The 24,835-nt window shown below is 44.6% G+C and overlaps 2 protein-coding genes across 2 annotated transcripts; both read left to right on the top strand.

Annotated features, from left to right (window-relative positions):
* Nucleotides 1–1,931: 1,931 nt before the first annotated feature.
* TMIGD1 (transmembrane and immunoglobulin domain containing 1) lies at nucleotides 1,932–5,468 on the top strand (the record flags this gene model as incomplete). The annotated part of the gene is made up of 6 exons (XM_082068393.1): nucleotides 1,932–1,973; nucleotides 2,241–2,323; nucleotides 3,290–3,568; nucleotides 4,018–4,296; nucleotides 5,092–5,195; nucleotides 5,436–5,468. Exons 2-6 carry the CDS (start codon nucleotides 2,263–2,265, stop codon nucleotides 5,466–5,468), a joined length of 756 nt encoding a protein of 251 aa, XP_081924519.1. The 5' UTR covers nucleotides 1,932–1,973; nucleotides 2,241–2,262.
* Nucleotides 5,469–7,295: 1,827 nt separating this feature from the next.
* BLMH (bleomycin hydrolase) lies at nucleotides 7,296–24,222 on the top strand. The gene is made up of 12 exons (XM_082068590.1): nucleotides 7,296–7,417; nucleotides 7,660–7,857; nucleotides 8,555–8,664; nucleotides 9,306–9,447; nucleotides 10,339–10,427; nucleotides 11,737–11,829; nucleotides 15,149–15,304; nucleotides 15,808–15,966; nucleotides 16,069–16,136; nucleotides 16,506–16,623; nucleotides 18,997–19,066; nucleotides 23,243–24,222. Exons 1-12 carry the CDS (start codon nucleotides 7,405–7,407, stop codon nucleotides 23,392–23,394), a joined length of 1,368 nt encoding a protein of 455 aa, XP_081924716.1. The 5' UTR covers nucleotides 7,296–7,404; the 3' UTR covers nucleotides 23,395–24,222.
* Nucleotides 24,223–24,835: the final 613 nt, after the last annotated feature.

Here is a 24,835-nt window from a genome sequence, read left to right as displayed (position 1 = left end):
TTCCAGAGTATCAGCCTCACTGAAGAGGTTCCTCCCAGTCTGAGTCATCGGTGGCTGCTTTACATTCTTTACATCCCTCCCTAATGTAATGGAGAGGTGGATAAAGCAACCTACAAAACACTAGACCTCCATAATTAGCCACCCACAAGATAATTACGCCCTGTATAAAAAGAAAAGTGTGAAAAGTCGTTGCGACAGCAGTTATGAGTGTAAAGATGCTGCCTTTCACTCCCTCTGGCCAAGTAACACCTTGCTTTTCCAGTCTCCCTTCAGCTGATCTCAAAGCCCACTGCAAAACAGGCCACTGCCCATTTAAATAAACCAGAGGAACCTGAGCTCATGTTTCTGCCCATCACACAGACCTGCCACAAACACGAGACAGACCTGTCCCCAGGTCTCACTTGATGCTGTGCCTTGCATCATGACAAACCCACCACACAACGGCTGCTGCCTGACAATTTTTTGCCTTGCTCTCAACTCTAAACTAAAATAACACCCTCAAACTCCATACTTTCCTTCTTTACATCCTCCCCTACTGTAAACACCTCCTCCTTCTCCTGGATTATCATTGCGTTCTCACGCCTTTGGCTCACGTCTCTGCAGGAGCACATGAGCCGTTTCCCAGCCCCTTTACCTCTCTCTCTATTTCAACTCAGCTTAATATCAAACCACAAGGATCACTTTGCTCTTAGGAAGAGCATTTTGATTGAAGTTTGTACTGAACCATGAGCCAAGATTTAGTCAAATGCTACAAGGTTATATACAACTTCCTAAAAATGGTGGAATAAGAGAGATTTATTTCTTAAGATTTCTTAAACTGACCTTGAAGCTAAAATGTGAGTTAAAGGCTGGACACTAATTTCTAAACGAGCTGTTTACTAAAGGCAGGCTTGATACTGCCCCTTTAAGGGACTTTTGTACACATGTTTTTTTTTAACTGAAAATGATTCCCTGTTAATTTTAAGGGTAAACCAATGAACACACAAAACAAGTTATATTAACACTCAAATGTGAACCCTGTTTGCAACAGCCCTGCAAATAAATAGTGCTTTATGCTCGTGTGTTCTGTGTCCAGCCAGCCCTCACTGCCCACCTCTGCACTGCTGAGCTGGGCCACTGTGTCCACAGGTGAATAAAAACGTGTCCCGGGCTCCTCCTGCTCATGAAATGCACTTTATGGCTCTGCTGAGGCAGTTCCTGACGACTGACGTGCCCTGTGCCTGTGGGGACAATGACAGCGGTGACAACACGGTCCGGAGGCTGCGCGGACCTCGTCGTTTGCAACCACGTCACCATCATCCTGCAACGTCTGCAATTTCAGGTGCTTTTCCTCGTAGCCGAGTGCTTCGGTTGTGCCTTCTGCAGACACGCAGCCCCTGCACACAGGTGTCCCTGAAGCTGGGGGACCCCGGGTTTACATTGGGGTGCCCAGGGGCTGAGGTGACCACAGGAGCACCCTGGGGTACACACGGGTGAGCAGGAGAGCGTCTCTGCTCCCTCCTCTGCCAACAAGCAGTTCAAAGCCTGAATCTCCGCATTTTCTCATTTTCCAGTCGAAGGAGGACATGGTGACAGAGCTTTGGGGAGGAAGGGGCAAACCACGGCCTGCAGCTCTAGGATAATTCAGGATAAACTTCCTATGGCTTGAAACAGTGTCATGAACACCCAGAAAGCTGAGAGGGAAAAAGTATTATTTTTGGCTGAAGTTCTTTATAGCTTATGCAGGAACTCTCTTATTAGTTACTCATTGCCTCGGTAAGTCTCATAAAACAGCCAGCAGAGCCCAGCAAATACTTTTTTCAGTGTTCTGGGACCTCAGAAATTCAGGAACTGAACGAGGCCTTGAACCCATTTTATGGACTCACTTCTTACTGAGCTGCCATAAAATATTAAAAGTCAAACCTTATAAATAAGGAGGGGAAAGAGCTGTGCATTTCTCAGCAGAAGCAGCCTCTCCCGAGACTCTTCCCAAGGTAAGTCCGGTGCTGCAAGTCCCAGAGACGGGTTTCCCTTATAGACAGTTGAATGGAGACAATTAACTCATGTAACAGAGATTAGAGACGTAAACCTCGATTCTGCTCTGCACTGGAGAAGATCCTGCAACAAATCGATGTATTTTATTCCCTGGGGACCCCATCCTTGTCTGTAAGGGCTCTCCCCAGGGTGTCTGATGGCAGTGAGCAATTAACCCCTGCAAGCCCCAAGCAGAGGGAGAAATGCTGTGACCTTCTTTCCAACAGACCCCAGCTGGGCTCCTCCGAGATGGCGCAGAGCAGCGGCCTCGCAGTCCTTGCCGTTTGCTTTTTGGCACGCGTAGCCACAGGTAAGCAATGGAAAAAAACCCGTTGTGGCTTTGTCCAAGCCCCGTCACGCCAGCGAAACTCTGCGGGGCTGGGCAGTGCCCAGGGTGATGTGCCACAGCACATCATGGCTTTCAGACGTTCTGGAGCTCATCCCCCCAGGGACTGTCTGAAAACCAGGTTTTGAGAGGCACAGAAGGGAAACTTCAGCATTTTCCAACACGATTGCAGCAGCTGTGCAGGGATGACGAGGCCACCATTCTCAAACCTGCTTCAAGAAGCGAAAAGTGTGAGAGCTTTGGCCACCTGGGAACACCAGGGAAGAGACAAGGAGCTTCAGACATTTTATATTCACAGGGCTATAGTGCCTTTATATTCTGAGCTGTATTTTGAGTTCATTAATCTATGACACAGGCTCCAGTAGCAAGTTTCGGCCCATTATGAAAATGTATTTCCTCTACTGGTTCTTCATTTAATGTCCTGAGGTTTGTACATTAGACAAACTGCAACTCTCCAACAGCTGGGCTCACACTGGCTGGGGTGCAGCTGGGCAGCTGATTAACTACTTTATACTTCAAATTCATTCAGCTCCAACCAAAAACCAGCACATCAAAACCAGAGGGCACGGTTATGCTGCAATGGTGATCTGCAGCGAGACAGTGAGCAAGACTGGCAGGAGGAGGATGATTGTTTGCTGTGCTTTACGTGGTCACTGCTGGTTTTCAGAACTTATTACCGGTCAGGCTTTGGTGTTCTTGCAGTCAGCTGCAAAAGCCTGATTTATTTTAAATAACTGTGAAGGGAGCTTTGTGACGAAGATGACTTCTTGTCTCAAAAAAACTAAAGTCCCGACTGAAAACATCTGTTAGACTGAAGTCTGAAACTCAGTCCCTCCTCCAAGGTGGAGGCCTGGAGAAGCTAGCAGGGCAGCTTTTGTGGGATGGGTACAGCGTAGGATGCTTAGTGCCCTCATTCTCCTTCTTCTGCAGGTTTAGAACTGTCTGTCAATGACCACACTGCTGACTTCTCCCTGTTCACATCCCTTGACCGCTCCATCTCCCTCTCCTGCCTCGTACAGAACAGCAGCCAGGATGAGGAGCTGCTCTGGTACCGAGGAGATGGGCGAGTGAATCTGGAAGATGGGAATAAAGTGAACATCAGTAACATCTGCATATCCCCGGTCACCGTGTCTGACAACGGAGTCACCTTCACCTGCAGGCTGGCTCGGGACAGGTCTGTCCAGGTGTCTGTGACCCTGGATGTCCAGTGTGAGTCGCAGTGGCAGATATCTGTGCGGAATGGCAGGGGTGGGATGAAATCAGGGGTCAAGCACCTCGGTGTGTGGGCGCCAGCTGAAGGCGGGGTGTTTTCCACCCTTGAACGCTGTCTTCACCAAGAAAAAATGCGTTTAGGAGGAGATGATAACTCACGTGATAAGGCACTCCCTTTCCACAGTGGTGCTTATGGCCTGATCTAATGCCTCTTTTATAGGGGGTGGGTGGATGTGCTGGATCTGCCTCCAGCTAGGATACAAGTCAGGGCAGAGGAGTCCCGGGAGGGACTAAGGCTGATTTCCCGGGGATCGCAACGGGCTGCCCAACCGTGGTGTGTTACACCATTGAACAAAGTGCGCAAGGGATGCGTAAAGAGAACGGATTTTGTGTTAAATAGTGAGCAGCGTTATTAATGACCTGTTGAACTGCATTACGGTGAACAGTTCGTCCCCAGCTGTCTGGAGAAGAGTTCCTCCAAGTCGAAGAAGACAAAGATGTGACTCTGTCCTGCAATTCCAAATCCAACCCTCAAGCCCAAGCAACTTGGTATAAGAACAACAACATCCTGACCCTAGAGCAAAGCCGTTACACACTGTACCAGACTAGCGAGGTCTTTCAGCTCAAGATCACAAAAGCACAGAAGTCTGACAATGGGACCTACACGTGCGTGCTGCAGTCTCAATGGGGAGAGGACAGAAAGGATTTCCACCTGACAGTTGAAGGTAACAAGGCTCGTGCTAAGCAATCAGCTTTACAAATAACTCTCCATTCTCTTTCATAATGATAGCAATCCATTTATATTGAGAGGCGTAAGTGGAATGTGGTAAAAACCCTGTGCTAACTTCTGAGGACACAGTGGCAGCAGGAGCTCTCCTTGTGCCAGAAGGGGCCTTTCCAGCTCTACCTGTTATTCAGAGGCGTTTGGCAAGCGCGACCCGAGGCGGGCTCATCCCGCCGTCACCTGCCATGCTGACAGGGCACATTCAAGCGTGGTTCAAAGCACCTTAGGTCTTACTTGAAGTTTCTTACTCCAACTATAATATTCGGTCATGCTGAAAGAGCTGCTTAAGGCAAGAGAGAGCCCTCCAGAAGTGACTGTAGCCTTTGCGGGGGCTGGATGCTCAAGTCTTAGGTGACACAAGGTGACCCAGACACACCAGGCATCCATTCCCCATCCTGCTCATTTCTGTGCTCTCAGAACAGGGAGGAAATCAACGTTACCTGTGTCCATGGTATAGCTGGACACATGTATTTCCATGCATAAGTGTCCTGGGGATTTTCTTCAGGGACCAACATTTCAATTCTTCCATTAATTCACCAAAACACAGGCTCAGCTCCCTCCTTTCCAGGGGACTGATCCCTACAGCTGGCCTGCGGACAGCAGAGAGAGCAGCAGTTCAAATCAGCAGCAACAGCCACCAGAAAAGAAATATGTCTTTCTGCACTTCAGTGAAATGTTCTGTTTTATATGACTGTACCAATCTATCGCACATTCAACCTCTTCTCCCTCTTGACAGACAAAAGCCCTGTTTTTCCCAAGGAGGCCGTTATTGCTGCTGTCGTGGTGGTTGCACTCACGATACTTTTTGGAATTGTGGCTCGAAAAGATAAAATTTTTAAGGTATGGAATGCTCTAGTTTCTTAGGAAAATAATAGTATTGTTTTCTGCAAAGCCCTTGGTTCTTTCAACCTTTTCTATGTTACTTTGTAGTGTTGCTTTCCGCTGTTAGAGAACTGCTATGTACTACCTTCTGCTTTACAATTACCACTAGATAAATCAAATATTATATAACTTAAGGTGGAAAAATATCTTTATGGCCAGGAAATATAAAAGATAACAAGACTGTTTCTTTGTTTTCAGTGCTTCAAGAGATCAAGCGAAACAGCACTGTAAGTATGTGACTGCTTATTCGTGCAGCTTCCAAATGAAAGCCCTTCCTTAAGCCTTGGCAGAACCTGGGAAAGAAAAGAGCACTCAGCAGGGTAACTCAGCTATTCTGAGTTTCTGAGCTCTTGCTCTGGCTGGCAAACATCTCCTGTGGTCCAAGGAGCACAGCAGGACACACACAGATCCCACAGCTCCTGCCCAACACCCACGGTCCTGGTTACACCTGTGTGCAAAAAAAACACAGTGGGGAAAAACAGCGTATCCCCAGCCTGCTGAAAGCTTTCTGGAGCTGAGTGCAGCCCAGGTGAATGCAACTCACTTGGGTTTTTTTACATCAGGGGTGATTTTTCATTTCTTCTTTTCATTTTGCTGCAGGTAAAGACCACAAGGTTCCTGTGCATACCCAGAAAACATCATTTCTAGCAGTGGAAGATAAGCCCTTTGTGGGAGATGATGGCATAAAGCACGGAAACATGTTTGTTTGGGTCAAGTTTATAAAGTTTTTTCAAAATATAAGCGGTTCTTTGCGTCTGTTCATTCTAAACTATTGCTTAGAGCGCTACCTCGGAGGGTGGGCTGCCTGCACTCTTGCTAAATCTCCCCTCTGTGCTTATTCCTAAAAAGTATCCACCTGCACTCAGGCGTGAGTGCTGTCCATGGGTTAGAGGAATCCATACCCGGTTGCCACTGATCGTGATGTCAATGCAGGAATAAAGTGAAGTCTTGAGCTGGCAGCCGCTTTCTTGGCCCCGTCCTATGGTGTCATTCCACAGCGGTGCCACCAACCTGCTGCCCCTTCCTGTGGGCATCTCGGTCCTGTTGGCCGGGGCAGAACCTGCCTTGCACCTCGTGCTGCCGTTGCACCTGCTGTTTTCCTTGGCCAAGAGCTCAGGGCTCAGGGCAGCCCCAGGCACCCAATAATACACAGTGGGCACCCAATAATACACAGTGGGAACTTCATTGTGAATCTTCCAGCACGGCAGGAAAACATCTCCATCCCTCCCCCCAGCTAATGCGCCACTCAAGCATTTTTCTCAAGGTCCTGGCAAAGCTTTTAAGGTCTCATCCTGGCTCAGAACGGTACATTACTAATACCGTCAATCAACAGTGTGTGCCGTAAATCGATGTGAGCCCGCGATGTGCCAACACGCGGGGCAGCAGGGCTGGTACTCGGCTGGGAGCCTCCGCGGCGTCACCCGCAGCGCGTCCTTGGCTGACGTTCATCGCCGTGCAATGTCAGTGCCAGCTCGGGCACCTGGCTCAGCACCTCCTCCTGTGGAAACCCGTCTGAGCCCTCCCGTTAGGTGGTGGTGACACCGCAGGGCAGAGGGATGGGGATGCTCCAGCGGTGCCTCCCGCACCCAGAGGCACCGCAGCTCCTTGGGGCCACCTCAAGCAGCGCTGCGGAACGTTCACATATTTCCATGAGTAAGAGTGTCCTGGGGATCTTCTTCAGAGACCAACGTTTCAATTCTTCCGCCAATTCACCAAAACACAGGCTCAGCTCCCTCCTTTCCAGGGGACTAATCGCTGCAGCCGGTGCGCGGGCAGCAGAGGCAGCAGCAGTTCAAATCAGCAGCGACAGCCACGGGAAAAGAAATCCGTCTTTCTGCAGCGCTGTGAAATGTTCTGTTTTATACGGCTGCACCAATCTATCACACGTTCAACCCCTTCTCCCTCTTGACGCTGAACGTTCTCGAACCCGCGGCCCGGGAGGATGAGCGCACGGAGCCCCCGGCGCCCCCGCGCGGCGGCGGTGACGCGCGCAACCGTCCGAGCCCCGCCCCCTTCCCCGCGCCGAGCCCCGCCCCCGAGCCCCGCCCCGGGGGCTGCGTGGGGGCCGCTCTTCCTGCTTCCGGTGCCGGGGCTATAAGAGCCGCTTCCGCCTGGGCCCGGTTGTTGAGCGGCGTTTTCCGCTTTGGGAGCTCGCGCCGCCTGTGCCATGAATGCTCGCGGTGAGGGGCGGGGCCCGGCGGTTACCGGGGCAACGGGCGGGGGGGGGGGCCTGTCCGTGATGGGGGGACGTTATCAGGTGCGGGGGGATGCGGAATTACCTCGGGGGGCGGGGGGAAGACGCTCCGTTACCTGAGCGATGGGGGCGGGGGGGAGGCGGTTGCCGGGGTAACGGGTGCTGGGGGGGCGGGGGGGATGTCGGTACTGGGGGCCCCGGCGGTGACGGCTGCCCCGCGGCCCCCAGGGCTGAGCACCGAGAAGGCCGCGGCCTTCACTCGGCGGCTGCGGGCCGAGCCGCAGTTCGTGCTGGCCCAGAACGTGGCGACCGTGAGCGACCCGCTGGAGGTGTGTCTGCAGCGGCAGGTGGTGCAGGACACCGTGCAGGTGTTCCAGCACGCCGTGCCCAACGAGGGCAAGCCCGTCACCAACCAGAAGAACTCCGGTAAGGGGCTCCGGGGACCGGGGAGCAGCCCCTGGGCCGGGGGGGGTTGGGGGATGAACGGTGTTGTGGTGATTGTGCTGCTGGGAGCTGTGGCCGTTTCCAGTCCTGGCAAAATGGGATCCCAGAGCATCCGCTTGAGTTAATTACACCCTTTAGATTCTCAGTGTTTGCTTGTTTTTTCCCTCTGTGTATCACAAGACATGTGCATTTGCAGTAAAACATTCTGAGCTTATAATGAACTTTTTGGTGTTTTATGATCTCAGTGGCCAAAGGCTTGAGGCAGAACAGTGTCATGAATCTTTGTCGCAGTTGAGATGGACAAACAACATAGACAAAGCTCTTATGTACAAACAGCAGTCTCCATTTATTGCCACAAATGCCTTTTTATGTAGTTTTTACCAGCTCATGTGTCTTTTTGCTATTGGTTACAGGCTGTGATAGTAACATATCATTGGCTAATTTTGCTATCGTCAGTGTTACTCTTTTACTCCTTTTTTTTTTCTCATGGGTACACCTTAATATCTCCAGATACTCTTTTACTCCCTTCTTGTCTTAAAGGTCACTTTCTGTTCCCATACCCTCCATCAGGGAATCCACAGACCCACCGTAGTCCCCCCACAAATCTTGTGTTTTAAACAAAGTGTCTTACGCAGCTCTTAAACACTCCAGTTTTAATTCTTGTGGGTTTACCCCTCAGGGAGATGTTGGATCTTTTCCTGTCTCAATGCGATGCGTCTGCCTTTCATGAAGAAATACAACATCGAGGAGTTTGAATTCAGCCAGTCGTATCTCTTTTTCTGGGATAAGGTACTGTAGTGCGGATCATGGGTTGTGCTGGGACAGCTTATGTGATCAGGTATTAATACTGGAACAGAATTTTGTTTAGGCTGGACTATTTTAACAATTCATATAGGAAATGTATCATTTAAATATGTATTTTAAATGTGGGTCAAGCAAAGTGAGGACTTCCAGGCTGAGAAGTTAGCTGTCAAAATGTTAATGTTTGGAGTAGTAAAAGGCTTTTTTTCAAGTGTTGTGCATATTTGAGAAGTTACTCATAGGAGGTTTAGGGGAAACACGACTGTAACTCTGAGCTTTTAGTCATGCTTGTGACCTACTGATCTGCAAACTCTGTGCCCACTTTATTCCACGAAGGGAAAGAGAGAAAAGCCAGTACTAGTTTGGGCCAGGCTTCATTGCATAACTCCTGTTTCACGTTTCCTGTTCCCCTACCCTCAAGCTCTGTTCTAACTCACTCCTAAATATTTGGTCTGTGACAGAAATAAGATTATATCATAAACCCTGGAATACTGGAGGGAGAATAAGAACTTCAGTGGGTGAACAGAAGGTGGCTTTATCTAGTAAAGACTTTGCGAGAACTGAAAACTCAGGAATTAATTTATGTACAGCATCACACTTAAAATATCTGTTTTTCCCATATGTCCCAGGTTGAACGTTGTTACTACTTTTTAAATGCCTATGTGGAAACAGCTCAGAAAAAGGAGCCTGTGGAAGGAAGACTGATACAGTACCTGCTCACCAACCCCACGAATGATGGTGGCCAGTGGGACATGTTGGTTAACATTATCGGTAAGAGAATTGGTCACTAAGAGCCCTTTCTGAAATCGCAGACTGGTTTGAGATGAGGAATTACGTCAAAGAGGAAGTAGAGTTTGAGACTTGGAAGTTTGCTAAGGAATATGACACCGTTGGCCGCTGTGTTGTTTTAATCAAAGACCTTTTTCATGCCAGGTTATAAATACTAGGCTTAAATCTTGTGTGGCGTCTTCACTCTTGCATATTGCTGATGATAGAAACTCGGATCAACGGAAGTAATTAGATACCCCGGAGTTTTCATTTACTAAAAAGGTTCAACCCCCTTTTACTTCAGTCATCGATGTGGCACTGTTTACATCCATGTATACAATTTGTAGGGCAGGTGGTAAGGAAGAAATATTGCTAGACCAGGGTGTGTCTACAAGGCAGAAGCAAAACTACAGAGTTGCAGCCTGGAGAAAGATGGTATCAAGATCAGTGAGAGGGAAGTGATGTGGAATGTGGCAATGCTGGTCTTGCAAAGATCCCGTGTAAGTGGGATCATCCTTAGGCTGATTAAGGAGATAATTCTCTGTATCTGAATTACACTGGCATTTGTTTTCATTTGTTGTGAAACAATGTGATGCCTTTGTAAATCAATAGGCCAATAATGTAAGTTTACAATCACAGAAGGGATTTGTTTCTTTGAAGCCTGGAGGTTACTTTTTTTTTCCATGCAATTCTCATAAATATTTAATCAGGGCAGAGAATTTTGGATGCTGCTGTTGTTACATCTTGCAACATTGCAGCTTAAATAAGGGACTTTGCCTTATCACTATACAAACCCAACAATATTTAGCTTTTACATGGGTATAAGTGGAAGCACTAGCAGCTACTGTGTCAGGAAGACAGTTGTTAACCCATAGCTTTATTACTTGCTTTTAGAAAAGTATGGTGTTGTCCCCAAGAAATACTTCCCGGAGTCTCATACCACAGAGGCTACTAGAAGGATGAATGAGATCTTGAATCATAAGGTAAAAATTGATTTAAGTGATATAATTAAGGGGAGGGGAATCAGCCTGTTCCAAGTGTTTTTGCCACCTTAATTTCTCTTCATTGGCCATGGTATTAAGTGAATCTCAGCAACCTAACTTGCTTTTATTCAAAAAGCAGCCTGAAGTCTCACAAATTCTGTTCATCTCAAAACATGGAGCAGGAGGGTGTGTTTGTGCAGGACGCCATGCCTGGGCTTCAGGAGCTTGAAAGTACCTCACATGATTTTCATAGCGATTGTTCCTAATCCTCGAATTTCCAAGAAGTTAATTCTTGATGTGTGACTGATTAAGTCTATTTCTGTAAAACTAGCACTTGGCATCTAGGTGACTTTTTTCCACCCTCTCAGTATTTCATCTACCAGTATGCCAAGGTTTCTAGAGATTACTGCCAAATTCGAATAAAAAAGAAAAAGGAAAAAGGCATTTTCAGAACGCTGAATTTTAAAAATCAGTTTTCAGTGTAAAATTGTGCAGCTGTGTCTGAAGGAAGGTGTAAGCTTGCTCCCTGAACTACAGAAATGAACTAATCTGGGAAGATGCTAGTGGAGGTAGCCAGAGAAAAAGGCAATTAGCATGTTGGTTTTTTTTAGTGGGCTTTGATTATTTTTTCCAGTTCATATGCTACATGCTCAGGGAAAATTGCCTGCTAAAGTCCACATGAAAAATGTAGGATATGCGCTTAAATGAGCTCAGACACAATGATGGGTGTTAATGTTATTCTCGTCTTGAACATCGCAAACCAGCTGGTCTTGTGGGAGCGCCACTCACTGCTCCCGGCCTTATGGATGGTGACAGTAATGGGAAGCGTGTGCTGCTTGTCCTGCAGCTCCGTGGGCCGTGGAGAAACGCGCTGTTCTTTTTACCAACCAAGAGATCAATTATGCATTAGAATTGCAAAATAAATTTTACAGTATGAAGCCAGTCTGTTCTCTGTGAGTCACAGAGGCGGTAATGCGTATGGATGTTGCGGCATGCTGCAGTTACAGAACCCAGGGAAATCAAGCCTTATAAGATAATGGCTGTAAGCTTCAAATCAGTGCTTGGAAAACAGAGTTACACCTATTTATTAATTTCTGAGTAATTTTTGGTGATCTTTTAAATAATTCAATTGTCTTTATTTTTTTTAAGAATATCTAACAAAGGCTTCTGAGAGGGATTTTGTTCTCATTTTCAAAATGCATTATGAAGAGAAAAATAGGTGCTGGAAACAACCAGATAGGGAGTCTTAAAACGTGATGAGGTGACACCTTTCATACTCTTATAGTAAAATGACTTTCTTTTTAAACAGATGAGAGAATACTGTTTGCGGCTAAGAAATATGGTGGAAACTGGAACAAACAAAGCAGAACTTTGTTGTGCAATGGACACTATGATAGAAGAGGTAAATATATAGTGTGAGATGAATCTTCTTGGAACCTGAGGCCAGAATGGGTGAGATTTCCTGCTTAGTATTGCCCTGTAGCTATTGGATCAGCCAAAACAAGTGCCTTTTGTTTGTTGAACCAGGAATGTTTTGTATGGCAACAGGCTTGGAGGTGTTCAAGTGAATGGTTTTGAAGTGGCATGTTGCTTATGTCATCCTGAATTTTTCTAATGCTTCCAGACAAATCTTGAATTTATAGATTCCAGAACTATATTTTATGGAGACATTGACCCCTTTCTGTAGGAAAGCAGCATTTTGTATCTCAAGAGAAATCGAAATAGTGGCCTGTCAGGCTTTTATTAAAAAATAGGAAGGAGGCAGGTTGAAAATCGCATTCCGGTGGCTTGAATGTGAAATCATACAGCACAAGTGTTGTTGCAGAAATTCCCCACAAGAGAGCGGAAAAGAACAACGAAAGGGGTCCTGCATAATGGCAAAGATGTGAGGGTAACACAGGGCTGAATCCAGCTGTGGGCTGGTGCTGGGGCAGTGGGGGAAGGAATCGCAGCCTCAGGGTCTGGCTGTGTGAATGAACTCTATCAAGATAATCAGTCAACAAGTCTGCAGTGTGCCCTGTGTGTGTAGGGCTGGCCCTCAGTCTGTTCACACTGAATGTGACAGTGGCATGTGCCATTTTTCTTAGTCACTAGTCCTCATACAATACCCAAAAGCAACTTTAAAAGTTCAGGCTGTTTTAGTATGAGAAAGTGCATCCATTTTTTTAAAAAGTACATATTTCATTTGTTTCTCAAACATACAATGCAAAGTGACACAGTGGTTTCCATGTCTGTCTTTAGGTGACTCAAGAAATCAAATTTTTTATGTGTTTTTCTGCAATCCAGTAAACATCAGTTTTAGGCAGAATCTACCTTGGGATATTTCTGTAAAGCTTCAGGCAGTTCAACTAAATACAAGTATTGATCTCTCAAGTTAACACAGTATTTCCTCTTGTGGTGCTTTGCAACTTAAGTGGATTTACGTTCAAGAAACATTATAGTTGAAACGTGCAATTTCACCCATCTTGGATACTTTAAAACCACTTAGTTTTAGAGGTTAGAGACTGCTCTTTTATTTCATGTGTTTATATGTATACCAGTGGTATTGTGTCTATTTTTGTATGCGCAAAGCAGAACTTGGTTTAGTTCTGTGAAGTTTTATTCACATAGCAAGTTTTGGTTTGCTCATGCAGGGAGGCAGCGCTTTCGCTAAAATGGGGCAGTCGTACTGGAACATAAGATTAAATATTCACTCCAGAACTGTATAAACATTCTTCTTATCAAACCAGTGCATAGCAGGTCAGAAGTTGAAATCAGTGTGGTGCATGTGATTGAATTTTTTTTCCTTTACTGTTCTTTGTACACTCTTCCTTATCAGGAGTGTCCTTTTGCCCTCCTCACTCCTTTTGGTTTTTAGCATAGGCCAGTATGGCTTTGCCTTATCTTGGTTCTAGTTGTCACTGGAGTGATACAGATCACTTTTTAGTTTAAAGATGTCTCCTTATTTTATTTATTGATAGGGGAAGCTTGTGAGATACTGAGAGATGGCCCATGATGGGTGTGGTGACAAAACAATTGAGGGAGGCCCTTCCGCTGCCTCTGAACTTGAGACTTGTGTCTCCATCACTTTCCTTCCTCTGGCTGGAGGCCGCCTGCTTGTTTCTCTCCTTTTAAGCACCTTTCTTGCTTATTTTTTGTGGCCTCACCTCTTGCCACTTGGGGTTATCAGAGGTAATGTGGGTGTAGCTACAGCAACTGCTACCTTTTGTGCTGTCTGTGCAAAATTAAATATTTATAGTAGCTTAGGAATTTACATTTGCTCTTTAGTGTATTTATTGAGAAATTAATGTGTGAGTTCCTCCAGTAAGAGCATTAGGCCCACACCCTTGTTTCAACCTGTAATTAATCTCTTCACTTGTTTTCTTAAACTGCTTGGAGCAAGAACACCTTTATTTGTATTTTGTTCACAGCCAAATAGTGTCATTTAGCATGAACATTGCATTGCTTTTGCCATCAGCGCAAAGTGCAATTTAGCACAAAACTGGTTCTTACGGAGCCTGGGGATACGTGTGAATCAGCTCAACTGGCTCCAGAAAGAGCAAGTCAGCTCTGGGGAAGGGGGTGTATCCCCTCCCTGTGGAAACCTGCGGAGAGGAGAGTGTGAAGGCCGAGAGCCCCGGAGGGCTGGCGTGAACCACAGGCCTTGGGTGTCCATGCAGAAGGTGCAGCTGAGATTTGACTCCCATTATTTTGAATAACCTATTGGTTCCTTGCAAATAAGACTTGTGGACAGAGCTGAAGTAGACCAGTGTTAGATGGAGTAAAACAGATTCACACCTATTTAAATACAATTCAGTTTGCTGTCACCATAGTACCTGTGGCAGGTCCTGCTAAATATTCCTACAGTCAGTCATCTGGTTATACTGCCTATGAGTTGGCACAGTTTATGATCAGCCCTGTGAGAAAGTACAGTAGTGATTTTTAAGTGCTGATTCATATTCTGATGTATAGGGAAGCTGATTACTTGAAATCTGGTCAACTTTTTGTGCTAAAAATCAATAGAATGCTGTCAGCTGTGAAGGATGTCACAGTCAGCAGGCAGGAATCCTGAATTAAATTACAGAACCTGCCAGCTCAACCCTAAACCAAGACATTGTTAAAAGCATTAAAACAGGTCAGAAGATTTTTATAGGCTTTTGAAATTCAAATGCATATTACAGGGGGAAAAAAAAGGATTAGTACAGGGGAAACACTGGGATAAAATGCTTTGCTGTATGTACATTATAAGGTCAGGTTTGTCTCTGCATGTGCCAAACGCTTAAACCTTTCTAGAATCAATTTGAAGTTTCTCTTGCACCGGAAAAGTATCTTGTTGGAGGAGCTTCAGAATTACTTAAATGTTGGAATGAGACCAGGCAGTGTATTGGCTTTTGCTTTTGGCTGCTGCTTTCCTATGATAAGCTGGGATTTGTGTTCAACCTTAAGCTTTTGTTTTGCCTGATGATTTACCTGAGAATACAGAGTGTGAGAATGGAGAGACATTTTTTTTCCTTTGACCTTTCAGATTAGTTTTGAGCTGTTGAAACTCCGAGATTTCCAGAGCTGAGTGCAAGTAATTCACATGTGTATGTTTATTCGTGTTCTTCAAAGGTGGATGTTAAGATCCCATTTCTCCAGCTGGGTCTCACATGGAGAAATCAATTCACCGGTGGCATTGCTGTGGTAGGAGAGGTAGCACCATGTGTTTTGGCAAGTTCACAGCTGTTTGCTTTTCTGGGCAGGTATTCAGAATAGTGAGTACTTGCCTGGGCAACCCTCCGGAGACATTCTGCTGGGAGTTCCGGGATAAGGAGAAGACCTACCACAAGTACGGCCCGATGACACCCGTCCAGTTCTACAATGAGCATGTGAAGCCTTACTTCAACATGGAGGACAAGGTTGGGCTGCTGAAAGGCAGTAGCTTCCCAAGATCTCTCTTGTTGTTTGGTTTTGTGTGGTTCTTGTTTGTTTCTTTTTCCTGCTAAGCCACTTATTTTCCACAGTTGCAGGTGTACTGTTGCCCCTGTAACTGCACCATGTGAGACAGGTGCTGCTCGCACAAGCCACAGGTGGCCCTGGGCTTATCCTCCTGTTTGTGCTTTACCCTTCAATTAATCATGATCTTGCATTGCACTTCTATGTCATTTTGTAATTATAGAATATGTAACCATCAAATCAGTCACAAGATGCCATTAGAGAGCAGGAATAACATGCAAAGCTGCTATGCCACAGTTATGAGGTGAACTTAAAACCTTAAACCTGATATTTCAGCCAAGGGTTTGTTTGTTGATGGGACAGACTGCTGGCTGGGACAAAAACAATTCTCAGAAATCCATCTAGATTCACTTCAAAAGATTTCAGTTAAGTTGCACCTTAATTTATGACATCTTGGTTTTGGCAGGTTTGTCTAGTGAATGATCCTCGACCTCAGAACCCGTACAACAGGCTGTACACAGTGGAGTACCTGGGCAACATGGTAGGAGGGAGGAAAACCCTCTATAACAACCAGCCTGTTGATGTCTTGAAAAAACTAGCAGCAGCATCTATTAAGGATGGCGAGGTTGGTTTGGTTTCTCTTCACGGGTGGCATGAGAGTTTTACCTCTTGTGATGTAAAACTCACTGGGATATGGCCTAGATGTGATTCTGCCTTTTATTTGTAGGCTGTGTGGTTTGGCTGCGATGTTGCAAAGCACTTCTATGGCAAGCTGGGAATCAATGACTTGAATATGTAAGTAGAAAGTCAAAACAATAGCATTTGGGATACTTGGCTAGGACATCACTGTTTAATAAACTAATTTGTACAGACTGGAGTAATACCCCAAAAGACTATATTTAAGTAATTCAGCAGCAAGAGAAATCATTAGCTAAAATTTCAATCATTTGAAGATGCACTACATGTGGTTGTTAAATGTTCTTATTTATTTGAATTGTCTGGTATTTGGCGAAAAACTCCTAAAGGGATCAGTTCTGACACTAAAAATAGTTGAATTTGTACATCTGTGCACTGGCTCCTGGGACAGCACAGTCTACAGATGCTCTGATTTACTAGTGAGAATTCTGTGTCCTTTTTGATGTTGCTTATGTGGCTTTCTAACAGATATAACCATGAGCTGGTGTTTGGCGTTTCCGTGAAGAACATGAACAAGGCAGAACGGTTAATCTTTGGAGAATCCCTGATGACCCACGCCATGGTCCTGACTGCTGTCACCGAGAAGGTACAGTGTCCCTCCTGGAGTTCTGATGTTTGCACAGATGGATTTGAATATCCTGGCAGCTTGTTTGTACTCTGGGCTTGCTCACAGTGTGTCAGCTCTAATGTTGGAGCTCAGCCTGTGTGTCGCAACACAAGGCCTAAGTTGTCTATTCTCCCTGCATTGTTTGTGTCTGAGTGTTCAGAACTATAAATATTTAAAAAGGAGGCGAGAATTTTGGACAAGTCAAGGGTTTCTCTCCTGCCCACCAACTTTTATAGGAGAAAGTCAGCTTCTATTTTCAAGATATCAGAAGACCTGTATTAACTAATTTTTAAATACAGATTTTGATGCATCATGCTGAGCAAGACACTCAGTATGACAGCAAGTATTTTCTACCATGGGTTAGTCCAATCTGTATTTTACAGCATGGAGCTCCTTCTGTTAAAATACCAGCAGGAGGCACTTTGCAGCAGTGTTCTTTGCAGCAGTGTTGGCCTCCTGCAGCTCGCTGGCATGTGACCCCTCTGACCTGCTCGTAATTAGGAGAGGAAAACGGTGTCCAAAATAGCTCTGTGGCAGACAGATGAATCCACAACTAAATCAGCTCCTGGCAGTATAACAAAGCACATATAAAGTATAAAGAACTATGCAGATAACCTTGAGCTGTAAGTTTTCAGTGTTGATGTTTTCCATTTATTTCCAGAAGTTGTCACTATTAAAGTTTCTTTGAAGTGATCCCTTCCTGTCCAACGTGACCTTGGCTGGAGAAATAACAGCTTGTATAGAACTGAAAAAGTCTGAGCTCTTAAGTTTAAGGACTTGAGATGGGATTGCTGAGTCATAAGAATTTTCCTGAGTTACATTTTACAATTCAGTATAACTTTTCCTGTTGTATTCTATGTTCTTGGCTCTTACCAGTTCTGTTTTGTGTGTCAGATTGCCTGAACACATCTCTAAAAAAATATTTCTTGTTAAAAATTGAAAACGATGCCTTTCTGGTGTTTAAAGCCTATTTATCTATTCACAGCTAAGTGTGTATGTTTGTACTGATTGTAGCCAGTTAGTGGCTGCACTTCATTGGCTGCTATAGTCTGTGCTCTATATCTTTAAATTCATTCTTTTGCACACTTGAATGAGTAGCTACATAAAATGTGACCTGATGAAGAATGTGTGTAAATGGATGGTATCTCTAAAATCAAAAGATTGTTTAAAAGAAATTATCCTAGACAAGTTCAGCATTTAGAGGCTTTTCCACATTCAAAATGGACTAAGTTTTTTCTACTTTTTATTTGAACATGTTGTCTTATATTAAACCTTAACTTAATCTAAAGCAGCTTTGATAAACTGAGTTGTAAAATGTAATATTTTGGATTTACCTACTTTATAAAAGGACTTTGAAGATTTAAAAAATCCTATTACAATTTTACAACATGAAAAACTGATGTGGATTAAATGCACCTTTTGGTTAAAAACAATGTACATGAACATATTTATCCTGATTTCTGTCTGAAAGCATCGAGAGTTGACTTATCGCTAGTATGGTGGCTCTCAAGTGTCTTATTTTAACCACTGTCCTATATTTTTTTAAAGTGAGAATAGAAGCAATACAACAATATTTCATTGCATATTAAAAATGCATTATAGGGTGTTTTGCAGGTTATTTTTTTGTATTTAAAAATATTTCAGTAGTGAAAGAATAACTATTCTTTGGTTCCTCAAGGGACCTGCTGTTTCCTTAGGAGAGGCTGCTCGGCGGAAGCAACAGTTTGCTTTGGCACAGCGAGCACGTGAAGTGGTTTTCAGTGCTCTTATGTACTCAGTAGATTTGAACCAGGTTCAGGTACACACAATGCAGGCTAAAATACTGCTGGACATGAAGTCAATTACTTCATGCTAATTAGGAGCCTTGTGTCTCCGTCAAAGCACCAGGCTTGGAGCTGTATCCTTCAGATCCTCTGAGTGCTTGCACTTGCTCTTATTAACACTGTTCTAAATTATTAATTACAGTTGCTTCACTGTCCATGTTCCTTCCCTCTGATTCCTGGTTAAGCCAGTTGTCCATTCTGTGTCTCAGAAGGCCCAGAGTCCTGATAGGTGATGGAGGAGGCTGCTTAAATTCTGTCAAGTCATCTAAGTCCAAACTTGAATTTAGTTAAACTTAAGCTTCCCGGTTAAAATATTTATTGCAAACTCTCTTCTTGGCCACATTTCCTCATACTTTATGTAAGTAGGTAGACAAGTATTTTCAAAAATTGTATTTCTCCAACAATTAGCAAGAAACAGTTGTCTGAAACTTGCCAGTGCCTGTAGACTTTTGGGAGTGGAGCTCTGTGTTTTTGCTGGTGCTGGATTTAGACTTCACTACTAAACAGCCATCGACTTGTTCTGTCACAGGATGGGCAAGAAGATGCATTTGAAAAATGGAGAGTGGAAAACTCCTGGGGTGAAGACCGTGGTAATAAAGGTAAAATGATTTATAGTCACGGGAATAGAAAACTGAACTCATGTGGTCTTGCAGTAGTGTCTGTTCTGAGTTGGCTATAGACACTCACAGCTAAGTAGTTCAATAGCTATTTAATTTTGACATGACAATGACAGTATGTTTGTTCTACCTTCAAGGCTCAGTGGGACAGTAGTAAAATGTACTTTGAAATGTTAGATTAAGAAGGCTAATCAATACTAAAAAGTAACATCAAAACTTGTCTCCAAAACCAAATTAATAATTTTGTGAAGCAGCTTTATGTATAATAGATAATATACTAAAATGCCTGGTTAGTTGTGCTCTTACTGTCAGAACACTGTTTTGAGACACTCCAGATACTTGGTTTGATGTTAGATGCTACTAGTGGTAAAGTGTCCAGGAAGGAAGCGCCTTACTCAGCTCGCTTTACAACCACTCAGTGTGGACTTTGGTTAGTGCTCCGAGCCCCGAAGTTAATAGGTGTCTGTCAACACCTTTGACTGTGTAGCTGTATATGCTCTTGGCCAAGGTTCAGACTTGTTCTTTATTAGAACTCAAGAAAAACTGGGCTCAATTTCAGCATACCGGATTCTACTCCCAAAGGGCAGTGTGGCAGACAGGAGCCTGACGCCGCCAGTAGCAGTTGTACCTGCTGAGCCGTGACGGAGCAGCGGCGGGTCTGTGCTGGTGTGACAGGGACAGTGTCGGTGAATGCTCCCACGGAGCTGCCGGGCTGTGATTGATGCGTGTGGAGACCTGCTGCGCTCTTGGCTTTCTTCGCTTCGGACATGGAATCCAAAATAAAAAGCTACAGCAACTAGAAATGAAAGAAATGCTGTGCCTCAGGCTAAGTTGGAAATAACACTAAATGAAGCCAGTCACCTAGCCTTGGAGTTTTACTTTGAACTTGTTTGCCAGCTTACTTGGCTTGCTGTAACAGTTTACCTTCCTTAGACATTAGCTCTTTTCTAAATATGGGTTCACTTTTCAAGATTGAGTTCTTCTGGAGCCATTTCAGAGGAGCTAGTTGTTCCCTTGAAATGTAACAGGACCCCAGAGTGACTTGGATAAACCCTTGTACGCATGAGTTGTGTGCATGCCATCGATGTGAACTCTTCTGGGTGAGTCACTGCCACTTATCTGTGGTGCTCTGGTGGAGGCCGAGGTCCCTGGAGAGTCTCGCTCACTGTCTGGGGTTTGTTTTGGTTGGGGAGTTTCCTGGAGAAGTGCCTTGACAGAAAACCCCATCACAACTCTGAAGCTTGACTTTTATTTGACTACTTTTTCAGGGAGGTGATTCCCTGAATGATTTTCTTGGGTATAACCAAACCACCCACTGCTGAGCTAAAGGCAAATGGCCGTATCCTTCAGAGCTCATTCCCAAACATTACAAGAGGTAACTTGGCAGGTTTCATCCCCTTCCTGCCCTGCTCTTTTACTCTTCGGTGTCCAGTACCAGCTGGTGTAGGAGGGTGAGGATTTGCCGTCTGTCCTGCTGTGCCACTGAGTCTGTCTGGCCGTGTTGTGGGCTTTTTGTTGTGTTTTTATCTTATCTGCCTTGTTAAGGACTTGGGTAAGTCCAGTGCAGAGACCCAGAATCCACATCACTGAAGAGGCGGCCAAGAGTGATGTTAAACTTGGCACATCCCAGTTGGGGCCCAGTTGGGTGTGGGGGATACAAGTCATCCCCAACTCCATTATTTCTTGGACAGGTTGATAAAGGGCACGGCCTACAACAGAACACCAGGGAATAGACTTTCACTCATTAAAAAACAATCAAACAAATGACTTATTGTTGGTAGGGAATCAAAGTGTTTTTTCACATGGGGTCCCTCTTGCTTTGCTCTGAGCACAGTCCGACGTGCCAGATAATTCCTGTTTCCCCAGACTTGCATGGTGCACAACGGCCAGGACCGTGACTCCTGGTTTGGGTATCGTGGGATGTAGTTCGTTATTGCTCACACTGTGTGGAATGGGCAGAACTGAGTTCTTGTGGTAGCGCTTGTGCTGGAGAAAGGGAGGCCCTGGGAACGGCATTGCCTCCCCTAAATATGTAGTAATTATATTCCTGTCTGTTGTAAAAGTGTTTCTTGGAATCATGTCTGTTTTTCCTCAAGGAATGGACACAGCTGCTGACAAACATTGGTTGTTTTTTTTGAGGTAAAAAAAGTCACTTCCCAGTCAAATATTTCCTTTCTGTGTCTTACTGGCACTTTGTCAGCCGTGCAGGCAAGTTTAATTATTCTGCTTACTCTTTTGTTCTGGAGACACAGTACATCATTACCGAGCTGTGAACCCGGCTTATCCCATCGGATATCTTTTTTTAAAAGCAAGCAAGAGGGGAACACTAAATCACGTTATCGCATCCATTTGATAGGGGTCCATCTGCTTGTTTTGGCAGGAAAAGAGTTTTCTTGTGATACATCTCCAGCTCCCTTTTGACTTTAGTTTCTTGTGCTGGCTGTTGCATACATACTCTTCATGCTTCAAGGATTAAACTGCAGATATTTAGTGTCTATATATGTATATATATAATCCTATGAACACGCTATGAGAGAGACTCTGTTAGTTGGTTCTCCCTGTGGAGGAGTTATGGTGCAAGCACAGAGTGGCTTGTACCAGGTCCTTTGGGAACTTTCATGGTCTTTATTTTCAGGTGCCCAAACCCTGGGTTGGGCAGTAACTCACAGGCCCCTCACCCCTGACCCACCAGCAGCTCGGCAGTTTTCAAATGCCGTGTTTTCAGGTTTTCCTCAGGGTAAGTTAGAGAAACGAGGACCAGCCTCTTACACAGAGGAGTGCGGTTTTGCGGTCAGGTGCTGTGTTCTGTTACAACACGATGATGCTGTTCCCAGTTTTTCCATATTCTGACCTCAACACACAAATGGTGCGAGTAGAAGCAATATATAAATTACCCGAGGTAAAACTCTGTGTACCCTGCACAGAAATGCAATAAACTTTTCCGTTCCTTTTTCACTCCCGTTACCTGGCTGGCAGGCTCGTAGGTAGATGTATTGCTGTGTATAACGTCTCTTTTTAATGAAGAAATTGATAAGGGCTCTCATTGTGCCGGTGGGCACGGGCCTTCTCAAAGAGTGACCTTATTTGCATGGTCTGAAGTTCTGCTTGACGCTTCCCTCTCGTTCAGACGCCGTGATCCTAATCAGCGCTGTCAAGCTCCGAGATACAGGATGTCAGCAGCACAGTTCATTATCCTCTCAGGGTGCAATTACTTGTTGGCTCTTGGGAGTGAGAGGTTTTTGTGTGTCCCAAGAACTCATATCCTGGGGAGAGAATAATCAAGGCAGCTCCCTTTGGCAGAGTTTCCAAAATGGCTTCTAGCTTGGATTACAATTGATAGGGTTTTTAATTTATGGGAATTATCTGATCTCTTGCTTTAGAAACAAGATGGTGTAGATAGATGCATTTATTGTCCATATTCTTTGGACATTTTCTTGTTTCATTTGATTGTGTGATGATACTGTATAAGGACATGAGGGACTTTATTACATAAAGCCTTCTCATCTGTCTTCTAAATGCTTTCTCCCAGCCACTCTTATTTTCAGTTCACCTTGAATAGTTTGCCCCCAATGACAGCTTTCTGCTCAAACCTGTGATACTCTAAATGTGATTTCCACTCCCCTTCCCTCAGTTCAAAGCCTGTCCACTGAAATTCTCTGTATTAATTATATTAAGGGAGAAAACTAAGATTTAGTTCAGCAAGGTGTGGTTTAGATGGCTTTACATTTGAGGAGAGCAGATGGCTTCCTCTTACCGCAAGAACTAAATGTTTTCTGAAGCCGAAGCTGGTTTGGATATTCACCTGGAAAATTTGCTTTTTCTTAACAAAATCCTGGAACTTGTAAAGTCACACACATAACTTTACATTCCGCCTTAACTGCTTTAAGGTGTTGCCACTCACTTGGGTATTCTCAATGCTGCTTTAACAGAGGAAGTGTACATGATGGATATCGTGGGTCTTGATTTTCCTAACAGGCTTCCTGGTCTTTCAGTGCACATGAAGTACATCCGATTAGCCTATATGTTAGTTTGATTGATCTTGAGATACAAAGTATGACTAAGTCCTGTTCAATGCCTCATTCACAGGTGAAACTTGTATATGTGACTGCTCCACTGTCCTGGTAATGATTGTGTTGTAATGAACTGTTTTCGCTCCAGGTTACCTGATCATGACCGATGACTGGTTTTCTGAGTACGTGTACGAGGTTGTGGTGGATAAGAAGCACGTACCGGATGACATCTTGGCAGTGATGCAGCAGGAACCCATTGTTTTGCCAGCCTGGGACCCTATGGGGGCTTTAGCCAAGTGAATTACAGCATATTTGCCTCTTAATGGTCAACCAGAAGTAGATGCAATAGAGAATTCCAGTGGTCGGAAGCCATAGCCAAATGCTAATGCGACCAGGCACTCAGCATGGTCCGTACTCTTGAAATGTAAGTTAAAGACCTTTGGGAAATAGCGCTTTACTGACTGGCTGAATAAAGCTCTCAGACAGGCTGCTCCGCAAAACTAAAAAGGGATAAGGAAAAAACTCATAATGAAAATGTATTACAAGTGCTGCCAATGGCAGGTTTTGATTTTTACCTTTACATTTTTAATAACAATCAGCATAGTAACAGTAGAATGATTTTGACCAGTGTTTTCCCTAGAAAAGCTGGCCTTAAAAGGCCCTCTAGAATTAACAGTTAGGTGATTGTTAGAACAAATACATCAAGATACTCATGAATTAACTATCCATGGTCTGACTTGTACCATAAATAATGCCCAAACGATTTTATATATTCACATTTTTAGTTTTGCTGAAGTTTTGGAGGGGACATAAGAATTGAAACTGCTAAAAATTACCTTTTAGAAAATTTTCCAGTTGAATTGTTTCCTTGAGGTTTCCAGTTGGTTTTATTCTTCCATTATTGAGCTAGGACTGGATAATCCATATCAAGGCCCGGTGCTATGTCTGTGTGCACAGGAGCGCTATTTTTCAGTTCCATTAGCAAGAACAACCATAAGTATGTTCACAGGTGGAGTTAGTGTCATGCTCAACAGGAAAAAACGTTTTAATTGCTGCATTTTATTTGGATGTTTTAAAAAAACCAAGATGGTGCTATGAAGCTTTTGAATAAACACTTTCTAAAGTGACTGTTACAGTTCTGTTGTCTTTTTTAAATGAGCCTCCTGTAACTGACACGGAAGGATATTAGTGACCCACAAACAGAATGGGAACAAATCAGGGGAATATGCTGCTCTATGGACTCAGTAGTCAAAGATGCTCCTCTTACTGGGGTTTGCATCTACTGCAAGTATCCCTTTTCCCCAAAAAAACCAATGAACTTGTAGGCTGATAGACCACTATGGTTGTGCACAGGCCCTGTCATCCACAGACAGGGCCCTGACTCATAAAACATGTTGGCTGAGAGAGTTTCTGGCCCACTGACCATAAATGACCCCATCTCAGATTGAACCAGGGTGTAAATGGAGCTGCTGGAGACCCCACTGAGCTGGTCTCCTTGGAGCAGCGGCTCTGCAGTGGAAGCTGCTCCTCCTCAGACTGGCCAGCAAGGAATGTTCCTTGAGGACTGAGAGGCCTCACCCAACTGGTAAGTGATCTGGGTATCCCTGAGAATCCTCGCTTTGTGAAAGTGTGAGAAGATGCACCTTAAATCATCACCCTAGAGCTTTGAGATCCCTTGAGTTGGAATCAGCTGTGTAGTAACTGAGCAACTGGAATCAGTGTTGGGGTGCTGAATATTTTT

The sequence above is a fragment of the Streptopelia decaocto genome, assembly GCF_964273445.1.
Source record: "Streptopelia decaocto genome assembly, chromosome: 18".
NCBI classification, from domain to species: Eukaryota; Metazoa; Chordata; class Aves; order Columbiformes; family Columbidae; genus Streptopelia; species Streptopelia decaocto.
The sequence above is the reverse complement of the archived record's forward strand: the minus strand, read 5'-3'. Positions and strand labels throughout refer to the sequence as shown.